At 43.4% G+C, this 12,711-nt stretch overlaps 1 protein-coding gene across 1 annotated transcript; it reads right to left on the reverse strand.

Annotated features, from left to right (window-relative positions):
• Positions 1–289: 289 nt before the first annotated feature.
• On the reverse strand, positions 290–4,071 carry LOC147896782 (potassium transporter 5-like). The gene is made up of 8 exons (XM_087381151.1): positions 3,847–4,071; positions 2,991–3,216; positions 2,618–2,866; positions 2,439–2,489; positions 2,043–2,303; positions 1,868–1,920; positions 1,386–1,755; positions 290–1,269 (listed from the first exon to the last, which is right to left on the reverse strand). Exons 1-8 carry the CDS (start codon positions 4,045–4,047, stop codon positions 290–292), a joined length of 2,391 nt encoding a protein of 796 aa, XP_087237277.1. The 5' UTR covers positions 4,048–4,071.
• Positions 4,072–12,711: the final 8,640 nt, after the last annotated feature.

Genomic DNA, 12,711 nt, shown 5'->3' on the forward strand with positions numbered 1-12,711 from the left:
TTGTTCAGTATTCTATGATTCTAGAACCCTACAATATTCTCAAATTTACTACTCCTAAAATTCCATCTCAATACGCATACCTTCATTCTCTTCCCCCTAGTATTGAGGGCATCCTCAATTTGGAATCGACCTTCTTACATTTCGTTTTGCACTCACTCAGCGGGAGCGGGTTTTCATAACTTCTCTTCTCATAAGGCTTCCTCATGCTTGGCCCACTAGTTCCCATGTTGTTGCACAGTCCGATTTGAGATGGTGGGTCGATAACTCTGGTAAACAGCTTTCACGTTACCTACTTAGGGACAGAGAGGGAGATGCTGGCCTTGCGACACATGCGGTGTAGGAAGTCATAGAGCACATTGACAACGAGCTTGTTGAGGAGGGACGAGTTAGGGGAGGCCTGGACGTCTCCATGGCCAAGGAGGTAAGACACGCCGGAAAGTCGAGATCGCCGGGGAAATGCAATCTCCGGCAAAACATGGACGGCCGGAATATTTCCCATCTTCTTCACATGCTCTGTTGTGCCATAGCCACCTTCTTCGAGCTCTTCCTCGCCATAGCCAACCTCTGCTTCGCCATAGCCTCTTCCTTCAATCTCTTCCTCTCCATCTCCATGCTTTTTCCTCTTTTCGATCTCTTGTTGCCTTCCCAGTTCATGCTCTCCCCTTATGAACCTCTCCAAACTCTCCATCAACGCGTCCTCGAACTCCCCCTGCTCGTTTGCCTTCATCCCTTCCTTGTACCCATACCTCGCCACGCACCTGTACATCCCTCCCCCCCTCCCCCCCACCCTCCTCACCAGAAACCTCTCCTCCTCCGATACGCTCGTCACCTGGAGTCTCTTCACCGTCACGAACACCACCACCTCGTGCATCGCTGGGAGGTTCTCGATGAAGTGCGAGTAGATGGGCGGTACCCCCGTCACCAGTTGCGTGTAGAGGAGACCGATGCCCTGAACTCGGCTCACCCCGAGCTCGTGGCCTCGGTTGAGAACCTCCTCGATCGGGAGCTTGTGTTCGGCTTCGAACTCGTATTTGCGGACGCTCACGTAGTGCCAGACGTACATGATGAGGAGGAGAATGGCTGCGAAGGCCACGGGTAAGTAGCCTCCCTGGTCGAACTTGTAAAGGTTGGAAGAGAAGTACATGAGCTCGATGAAAGTGAAAACGGTTGCGAAGGCCAAGACTTGGTAGATGGCGGTTTGCCAGACCATGATCATGATCAGGGTCACAAAACTGGTTGTCACGAGCATAACGGCAACCACAGCAATACCTGCGCCAGCGAAGAAACAGTGTCAAGAGCTTATATAAGGAAAAGCAACTATATTGACAGAAATTGCAAACGACGACACAGGCAGCAGAACTAGCTTACGGAAAGATTGGAATTACCATAGGCGTTCCCTATCAATGTTGTTGTCTTGAAGGCGCCCGTAACAATCACGCACATGATCATCAAAATCCAGTTCACCTCCGGAATGTAAACTTGCCCTGCGAATTTGGACGAAGTGTGAACTATCTTCACCCGAGGAAAACACCCCATGGCCTGAGACTGCTCCACAATCGAGAAGGTTGCCGAGATCATAGCTTGGCTGGCGATAATTGCTGCTGCGACTGCCACAACAAACATTGGCCAGTATACAGAATTGGGTATGGATTTGTAGAACGTCTGAGCAACGTCTTCGGGGAACTTCAATAGGTACGCTGCTTGACCGGTGTAGGCAGCCAACAGCGCAGGATAGACGACTGTTGTAAAGGCGATCTAGAACACACCATAGGAGCTTTAGCGTCACTGGGAAAGATTAGAACGAAAGACAAACAGAAACTTTCCCTCGACAGAAAATGATTTCTTGAAAGCACGTTTGCTTTGTCACCTGAATAGAAGCGACGGAGAAATGACCCAGATCAGCAAACATGGCCTCTGTGCCTGCAGGTAATTTCACAAGCAACTTTTATAAGGATTGGGATTGAAAACTTCCCTCATGAGGTAGACATTCATGGACGAACTAATTGATTTGTTTAAAGCCTTCGAGATGTTCAGACACCGACCTGTGATGCACAGCACGATGCCACCAAGAGAAATCCAGCCTTGCTTCTTGTTTTTCTGGAAATATCTGTAGATGTAATAAGGAGAGAATGCACGGAACACGCCATGGTCGTGCTTGATAATATTGAAGATCCCAATTCCTGTTATGAAGACAAACCATAGCAACACGCAGGGAGCAAAGAGAAACGAGACTTTGTTGGTCCCAAAACGCTGGAGGGAGAACAGTGCTACAATGACGGCGATGGAGATGAGGGCGACATCATCTGCAGAAAGATTGTCCACATAAACCTCTTTGCATCCAACAATCAACGAACGACGCAGGAAAGTTCTTTCTTTTCTGGACAAAGACAACGCAGCTGGAAAGTTTCTATGATGAACACTAGTGAAAGAATACTCACTGGTTCCTAAGCTGCTCACTTTCCCCTGGATTCCATCTATAGCAGAGAGCACTGCAAGACCACAGCAAGAAAATTCATACATGACTGCTCAAACCGGCAAAACCCCCCTGATTTCTTCTAAAAATACAGTGTCCACTGATTTGATTCACAGATGCACATAAAATTTACAACCACCGTACCTGAAATTGAAGGAGTCAAAACGCCATCTCCAATGACTGCACAAGTACCCAGAAGCGTCACAATGAGCAAAATCTGCTTCGCAAATCGGCTTTTCTCCAGGGTCTCTTTTACCTTCGATACTCGTTCCAGTTGCTTCGTGGGGATTTGGAGCTTATAATTGGAGAGGGATTCATCTTCGAGCTGGTGACTGGGGAGCTGGCTAACTCTGGCATGTCGGCAAATCAGGGAATACAGTGCAAAAGTTCCACCTGTAGGAAGAGACCCAAAAAAGAAAGACTGTAAGCAAAACCAATATCTAGTAATCGGGGATGGAAATAGAAGCGAAGACAAACGCAGATGAGTAGAACGAGATAAGAGGGACAGGGGACGCACCGTTGCCATTATCGTTGGCTTGAAGAACGATGAAGACGTATTTGAGCAGTGGGATTAGTGTGAGTGTGTAGATTATAAGGCAGAGTGCCCCGAGGACGTCGTCTCGATCTGGATTGCCGTTTGTAAAAGTGCTGCTGTATACGTAAAGCGGTGAGGTTCCGACATCGCCATAAATCACTCCGATACTCTGAAAAGCTAATCTCAGAATCAACGCCGTCGAGAGCACCTGCAGCAACAACATTAACTCAGCAAAAAAACCTGGCGCTCAGGGCGATATTTGACTCGTCGGCTTTAGTTTAAAAGGTGGAACGATTCCTAGGAGAGAAAATCATGCGCTAAATGAGCAATTCAATATTGTTAGCGGCAAGTCTCGGTGGCTGTTGAATCAGTGATCATCTATAGTCAGCCAGTGTACTATCTACAGAAAGATTTCGTAGCAAACATACTGAGTTGCGAATTTCAGAATGCAGGATGAAAAGCAATGGAAGGAGCAACGATTCGATCTTTTGGAATGTTCGACGAGCAGGAATGGATTCTGAATTTGGAATTGCGTGAATTGTGCAAATAGAGAGTCGGTTTCGTAACTGCTGCACAAGAAAACCCGCCATATTGTGCAACATAACTCTAGAGCTGGAACTCTACCCGGCCTCTCCTTGCACCACCGGCGCTCTTCCTTCACCCCCTCACGACAGATCGCAGAAATCATTCACGTAAACCAAATTATACACGCACAAATCGCCCCAGCCACCCGTTCCCTCCAACACACAAATCTCACAAGTCTATGACAGAAACCAAGCTATAAGAAATCGCAAGCTAGTGTTCAGGGGAGAAAAAAGAAGCGTAAAAGTTGATTTACCGGGGGAGAATGAGCGGAGCTATGGCTGGGGAGGCGATTAGACTCGATATCGAGGGAGTCGAGGCGTTTGAAGGGGTGGTGCTGGGAGGCGGAGCTACTGGGGGGAGGAGGAGGAGGAGGATGGTGAATCTGATGAGGAGAATCGGAGAGGCGATGGGAAGCTGCAGAATCGGAGAGGTCCTTTGTTTGGTGGGTCGCCATAGCCACGCCAACGTCAAGCTCGGATGCTCGAGAGGTTGTGTAATATGTGTATGTCGTTATACATATATATACGTACTTAGTATTAAGTCCCCCAAAAGCCCCCAAAAAGCAACTGCACCAAGGAAAGCTTCTTGTGACTACCCTTTTTCTTAACGCGCTTCACACGTCTCTCTCTCTCTCATGCTAAGGGCAAGAGAGCATGAGTCGGTTTAAAGCGAGAAACTCCAAACCCCTCAAAGAACTACATCATCCACCTCATTGAAAATGACATGAGCTAGGTCTTTCTCGCAAATTACTTGACTTTCTCCCAAAGTGCAGCTCCACACTTAAGGTGCTTTGGTGACCCCTTTTGGCAGTCAGGGGTGACTTTGAAACCATTACTCTCCTCTCCACCTCTAGGACCAACTCATGATAAAATTAGGCTATACAAGCTCTCTAGGACCTCAGAATGTCATTCCTACAAGCTCCATAGTGCTTGCATTGCAATTGCATATCTATGAGAGTCCGTGTGAGAGCACTCTAAGATCTCTCTCTCTCTCTCTCTCTCTCTCTCTCTCTCTCTCTCTCTCTCTTATTCATTTTTAGCTATACATTTTTTTCAAAGGGGTGCTAGGGCTTGCTGTCTCATTCACTTTACTTGTAGAATTTGTTCTAAGGGAACCCCCAACCATAGCAAAAGAAGGGGCTTTTAAATCCATTTATTTTTTCTAGAATATTAACATTCATGCTGTGTCAAACATGTCGAAAAGAACTTAATATGAACTATGGGTAAATATGTCTACCAAATAACAAAGTCTCACATATATGTAATATGATGATTTAATATTATTTATTTAATGAAATTTAGTTATATAAGAAGTAAGGATCTTCATATGTATGTAGGTTTTTATTAGCATCACTACTAGTAAGTGTATCTATAAATCTCAATCTCTCTCTCTCTCTCCTCCCCCCCTCCACCCTTAACAAAATTTTAGTGTAATACGTGCATTCAAATGGAGGGGCATTTTAATTGTGTTTTTGGAACAAGTACCTGTTCACATTGTTGCGGTAGTACTAGTGTGTCCTTCCTACTTTGCCAAAACTTTGTGGAGTCAATAGTTACAAAGCCACTTGCATGGCGTTTGATTGTTGCATTAGGGCCTCTTTCCACCACGTCCTTAAACCACTTTACATCCAAAACATACACAAAGAAGCGTCGAAAGTCAAGCATAATAATATCTTGGATTATGCCACAATAATCATCCATGGCTCCATTGGCTCCCTCAAAGCTAGCAATGATGCCACAGTCTTGTGTGTTTCTCTTATCATCAATCCGTTGTGTTCGAAAATGCTTGCCCTCACACCATATAACATTAAACATAGTGCACTACACCAAGAAAAAATCAATTAAATAAGCAATCTAAATTATTGAAAGCTCCTAACTTATGCATAAGATTCTATATACCGACCTTGCTCATGCATCCCCTAGCATACTCCCATTCTTCCATTGTGATATGCATCCCCTCGTCTTTCTCTGCTTTCTCCATTTCATCAAGTAGCCAATCCACATGAATATCCTTTGGAAGTGCTCTTAGATACTGAGGGTATGGCACACGAGATCCGTGGTGTGTACGAAAGAGGGCCCTTTCTTCTTGTCTTCTTGCCTTTGCATCCTCGTATCTTGTCACCCATCTTTTCATCACATAACTATTAAGCACGCAAAAGAGGTTGATACTATTATGCAACTCCGTGTCTATTACTTTGTTGCGTCCTTTTCCTTGAGGCACAATAGAGGTCATCGTTAGGTCTTCATCATCTCTCCATAGTCGTGGGAGAGAGCTATCCACATCAACAAGAAACTCAGAAATATATACAAGTGACTCTTGTACCAACCAACCCTTACCGGCTCATGCCAAGTGGTGGAGGCGTCGTGGAACCGTCCCAAATTCTCATCCAATCTCCCGCGATGAGTGATTGTGGGAGGACTTCATTCCAAGGGGCAACATATCTAGGATGATCAGGTGGGAGAAATCGATGGTGATTCTCATAGATGACCTTATTCAATGCGTCTGCCCGTGAGGCAACTAGCGAAGGACCACAAACAGGACATGCATGGTAATTCGATGTAGTGAGACCTGAACAATAGATGCAATTAAGAGTTGAAGGTGGGTTTAGGGTGCCACATCCTTTGCCTATTCATAATTAGAAGTGCAATGCTTACCTAAACACTCGCCATAGCCTGGGAAGTCATGCATCGTCCACATCAAGACTGCTTTGCAGTTGAAGTCTCGTGACGAGGGAGGCCTGATCACATCATGCACCTCGATACCTCTCCAAAGTATCTCTAGCTCATCAATCAAAGGCTCCAAATAAACATCAGGGTTTTTGACTTTATGTTTCCTTGGAATTAGAAGGGATAGCATAACATGTCCTTTATTAATAGCCATAGAGGGTGGAAGATTGTAATTCACCAATATCACTGGCCATACACTGTAAGACGTGCTTTTGAGACCAAATGGGTTCACACCGTCCATACCCAATCCAAGTCTCAAGCTCCTAGGTTCTTCCTTGAAGCTTGGCCATGTGTCTTCAATATGCTTCCACGCAGGAGAGTCCGTGGGAGTTCTCCACTTGCCATCGGTTGATCGATGGGAGGAATGCCATGACATGAGCTCTGCAAAATACATTTGCACTTGAACATATGTTGGATGCGAGGGATTATGGGAAAATAACGCAGAACCTTACGAGGCACGTCCAAGGTTTTGAGATCTGCTCTATATCTTGCCTCTCCACAAGTAGGACATTCTCTTGCATCCTTATGTAGTCCACGAAACAAAACGAAATCGTTGACACATGCATGGATGTGCTTGTAATCTAATCCTCCAAGAGAGGTCACATGTTGCCTTGCCATATCTCTTGAGGTCGGTAGTTTATTCTCCCTTTACACAATAGCTTGCACGTGAAGACCATAAATGAGGAAAAGCATTCAAGTAATTGACCCACTAGCATAATTCACCATGTTTGCAAAATAGACTTTAAAGCTTACTTGAGTAATGCATATCCATCCATAGATGGTTTGCAAGTTTAGTAACTCAAGGGAGGCATGCAGAACAGAGAATGTGCACCCCTCAAACAATGGAGTCGATGCTGCAGTAAAACGATCATCCTGCTCCATGCTATCATCCCTCCCTTGATGGACATATAAATCTCGCACCATATCATCAAACACCTCCTCCTCCACGGCTTCATGAGGTAGTGGCGGAGGGCTACTATCACCATCACTCCATGCATCCGTAACGGTCCCTCCTGAAGATCCCACCTCATATCGCCGACGCTTCGCCTCCTCACGGCGAGCATAGGGCAACATATGCGGGTGTGGCATTGCATCCTGTATCAAATTAAAACGGGATCATAACTCAAACATATGAACACCCATAGGTATCTCAATCAACCTTAACTTACAAACCCTTACCCTATTTACGGTCACATCCCATTCTCCATAATTTGAGATATGATTGAGTGTAATCCTGCGTGCACGATACATGTTTCCTCGACATCGATCACACTGACATTTGATTTTTTGCTCCAACCACATTTCGCGATGGTGGATACGGAGGGATTCATCCTCACTGGAGCTACTTGTTGAAGATGAAGACATCCTACAAACAAACAACCCACCAAATTTGCTCTTCTTCAAATGTTTAATTTTAAACTCTGTGGCGCGTCTAAAAGCGCATCTACAGTTGCGTCTAAAAGCACCTCTAAAGGCGTGTCTACTAGAGCTGTGTATTTAGACATGCCTATAGACGCGCTATTAGACGCGATTATAGACGCGGCTTTTAAACCTGCTTTTAGCGCGCTCGCTTTGCTTTTCTTCACATTACTTATACTTCGCACGGCTTGCTTCCTTCCTTATTAGCAGATCCACAGTTTCGACGCTTAAGAGGAAGTCTCCTATACTTACTTCCAAGCTTACACTTAAGAGAAAGGCACCCACACTTACTTCCAAGCTTAAAGGAGAGGAGGACAAACAAGGAGGAGAAGCAACTTTGAAAAAGAAGAAGAACCTTCCATACCTCTATCCAAGGTAAGTCTTTTTGCAGTTGAATTTTTTTGGAAGTTTGCTCTCTTTAGATTTGTACTTTCTCGTATCCAAGAAACGCATGATCTGGGTATCAGTGTCACGTTTGTGTGTCGGGCACAATGTCCTTTTCTACTTTTTAGAAATTTCATCTGTTGGAGTGCGTCTATAGGCGCGTCTCAGAGCACGTCTAAATGCGTGTCTAAATGCGCGTCTAGCTTATTTGCAGACACAGACAGACGCGTCTATAGACGCGCTATTATACGCAAAAATAGACGCGCTCCGATAGTAAGCCTCTCTTCCCTTCCCCTTTCTTCTCAGCTCATCAGTAATAGATTTTATTTTTTTTTTCCAGTTCAACATGTGGCCAGGAGGCGCTTCCAGCTCACCTGATCCCCGGGATTCTATTTGGAAGGACTTATATAACCTTTTAAGGCACCCTCCTAGTCCTGCAGAGTTATAGGGATATATGACGGGTACTTTAAACACTCCCCAGGAGTCGGCACTACAGACTCCAAACCACCCCACACCGCCTGAGATCACCCCAGTGGAGTCAGCACAGCCGTCTTATGCCCCTTCTTATGCCCCTTCCCCCATGCCGTCTTATGCCCCTTCCCCCATGCCGTCTTATGCCCCTTCTGCCATCCCGTCTTATGCCCCTTCCCCCATGCCGTCAGGAGGTCCTTCTGTCTCGCAGAGTCGTCGACGTACTCCTGTGCCATCGAGACTCGGTTCTCCAGCTACGAGTGACTAGCGTAGTCCCGTGCAGTCTCCAACTACGAGTGGCTAGCGTACGAGCTTGACACGACACGGTAGCAGGCGTAGTAGCAGGGAGAGCAGTGGGGGATGCATGGCACAATGCTTTGGGAGGGGTGGCGGTAGGTATGATGATGATTCAGATGATTTAGACGTGCCTCAGGGTGATGGTACGATATTCTATGACATCACTCAGACAGGAGGCATCTTGATGGATGCGCGGGGGAAGGACATCATGGCCTTCATGCGCTCTGTAATTGCTAACAATTACAGAGATTGCTTTATCCACTTCAAAGACCAGCCAAAGAGGTTGGCTGATGAGACCCTCGCTGCTGTTCGCTCTAGGTATCCTAACCCCCCCAATCACCAGTTCACAGATAAATGGGCCAAGTCAAAGATTGTTACGATACTTGGCAATAAAAGATCTTCGCTTAAGAGGCAGGCACTAGCGGAGCTTGCCAGGCTTGAGGGAGGTCAACCACCAAGGGGCCCGCCCCACACCACTAACAAGCGTGAGTGGAAGAAAGCAATGAAGTCAGTGAGGGAGAACCCCAGTCTGCAGCACGTGGAGGCACGAAGGATCCAGATGGAGGAATATGGAAGCGCACATTTTGGAGTAGGGGGTGTTGAATCATGGGAGGCCCAATTTGTAAGTATCGATCTCAAATTATATTGCTTATGTAGTTTATTAGGAGGTTGTTTCTTTGTACTAATCCCTCCGCAAAGTGTGTCGTCTTGTAGCTTGAGATTGTGGGCAGATACCCTACTCCTGTGGAGACAGCCTACCACCGCCACCATCGCAGAGGAGATACATGGAGGCACTTCTATGATGACGGGTTGATTACTGAGGAGCAGTATACCCGGGCTACTGGAGCAGCCCCCGAGGTATTTGAAAGTAATTAAATAATGCCAAAATTATAAGTAAAGATTTGATTTTTCATACATTAATATATGTTGTCCCTTGTTTACAGGCCCATGCACAAGACGATGAGGAAGATGAGGAAGGAGGCGCAGAAGGGAGCGTAGAAGGGAGCGTGGAAGGCAGCGAGGATTAGTCGTAGAAGTAGTGCTAGCTACTCCTTTTTGTACTTAAAGCCACTGGCTTGGCTTCGTGCCAAAAGCCAAAAAAAGTGCAGCTAATGCATGGTGCCCTTTTTTCCTTAAAATCCAAAAAAAGGACGGCCAATCCATGGCCATCCTTTTTTAATCCTCCCTCACAAACAAAGTGGCCAAAATGTAAAAAAGGTCAGATATTGCATGGACGCCAAGGATGTTTTTATTCGAAGCTCTACTTATATATTAATATAAAATCTTGGCAAAAGTTTCTCAAGCTAGTTTTTTTAGTTTCACAAAATTGATAGAATGTACATTACAATTTAATATGTTTTCATTTGAAATTTGAAGAAAAAGTTGTAAATCCTGGGGAAACCTAAATTTTTTTCTTGTAAAGTTTTAAATCTTGGTGAATGTCTCAAACCTTTATTTTTATTAGGGTGTACAAACTTTCGACACCAATATATACAAGTTTCACTTCTTAACGAGACTAACAGAAAAAAATCATCCATGATGGATGCCCTATTTTAATTTAAAATTTGAGAAAATTTTATAATTGTCCTTTTTAATACAAAAAACACAATATCCAAAATTTGAAACAATTATTAACTTTAAATAATACAATCATGTTAACTTTACATGTGTTTTCATAGAGTTATATCATGCATGAGACTAAACAAAATGTACTACAATACATTGAGACTTGTGAAATGATCAAAGACAATGACATATATAGATTGTTCAAGTACTAAAGTTTTTTACATAGGGTACTTAAACACTAGAAACTCTATTGATTTTACAAGGAGTTTCATAGGCCATGGAAGTGGCATGAATTTACAATGCTCTATTTGGGGTGCACTCATCATTACTCAAAAGTAGTCCTTGTGTTGCCACAAATAGTTATTTTAATAGAACTACATAATATCCATAATAAGCATGTATCTTATGAACATTCAACATTCACTACAACATGCGGGGAGGAGCTTATGACACTTCCTATAGATGTCTTATAGGCACGAGCATGAAACTTGTCAGTATGGCTCGTAGGCAGGGGGAGATGTCGATATCAACGACGGTGATAAAGTCGATGCAGGTGTCCATATGATAGTTGATATAGGCGTAGGTATATACCAATGCCTATATCGACTATCATAGTGACACATGTACGGACTTTGTCATCATCGTTGATACTGACTCAAGATTAAATTGTCCATACCTATGCTTTTACAGAACGTCATTTCCAAGGGGACCCAAAATAATATTTGACCACAATTTTGGTCATTTGAAAGATAAAAAATAAGTAAAAAATATAAGACTATGTACACCAAAATTGAGATCAAAACACTAATATATTAATGGTAAACTTAACATACAAATGTACAAAATGGCACTATAAAAATGAGAGGACCAAAGATAGGAAGCCTCGTTGGTGTCAAAACAATCAGTCAGTACACTTTACATCAATGGCTTTGTCTTGAATCAAGTCTTGTGCACCAAATAAGTATATCTCTAGGTTTACATACAATTGATCACCTATATCATCATCCTCTATTGTATGTTTACATACCTAAGACTTGATCCTCTAGCTCACCCTCTAATTCTCCCTCTTCTTCCCCAATGTTGTTATCTCCACCTTCCTCCATTATAGTGTCATTATTGTCACCTTCTTCATGGCAAATATCATCATCTTCATCCACTTCCTTAGAATCGGCATCATTAGTTGGATCTGTTGTGGCGATATCTCTGTATCCACATCCCTATCTTTAAAAATATTTTTCTTCAAGGATAAACGTGGACCACGTACCACCATCCTAGATCCAAACATTCAAAATGGAAGACCACCTATGTTGAAGATGCAAATTAAATGCCATCAATTATATAAATTTATGCCTAAGTATATGAGAGGAATATACACACACACATATATATAAATCTACCATTAATTGTCTGAAAGAAAAGATATTTTCTTTTGATCAATTCATTAGTATGTACCTTTTCACAATGCTCAAGAAGAATGAAAGTATCACTTTCATCGGTCCAGATTCTGGTGGAATCAATGGCAAAGAAACCACTCCTACCTCTCTTGATAGTAGCATTGGGACCATTGTAGATAGTTATAAACCATTTGACATCAAGAATGAAAATAGTAATTCATCTAAAATCAACTTCATAGATGTCACATATGGTCCTACAATAGTCTAATTGCAAAGAGAGAAGATTGGTATCAAAAGAACTTGCTCGGCTATCTTATATGAAGTTAGCCATGACTTGACAATCATAGGTGACTCTCCTTTAATCGATGCGTTCCACATAAAAATCCCATCTACATGACCATAATGCATAATACTTTTTGTACTACAAAAGAAAATGATTAAAACAATGAGGATGCATTTTGTAGCGATTGTGAGCATAAATGCACAAATTAAGTAGAAAGGTAAGAAACTTATATGTGGCATACATCTGACTGCAAGATTTTGCTCTCGATTGGTTATGTCCTATCCATAATCTTTGGCTTTATGAAGAGCTTCTTGTAACCAATCACATGACGTGTGTCTAGGGAGAAGAGCAAGGTCTGGTGGATATGGTTCCCTTTTCCTGTGCATGATTCTAAATCTCTCATTTATTCTTTCTGTTTTGGCCTCTTCATTTCTCTCCATTTATTTTTTCATCTTGGAACTATTGACGATACAAAACTTGTTGAAATTCTCCCGTTTCTCTTTGCTCTTTGCTCATCTTTCTTTAAATCCCTTTACCTTGGGGAACCTCAGAAATAGCATGATCATCATCCTTGATGT

This window comes from Dipteris shenzhenensis, chromosome 11 (genome assembly GCF_047967505.1).
Source record: "Dipteris shenzhenensis isolate YYH24624 ecotype China chromosome 11, Dip_SZ_1.0, whole genome shotgun sequence".
NCBI classification, from domain to species: domain Eukaryota; kingdom Viridiplantae; phylum Streptophyta; class Polypodiopsida; order Gleicheniales; family Dipteridaceae; genus Dipteris; species Dipteris shenzhenensis.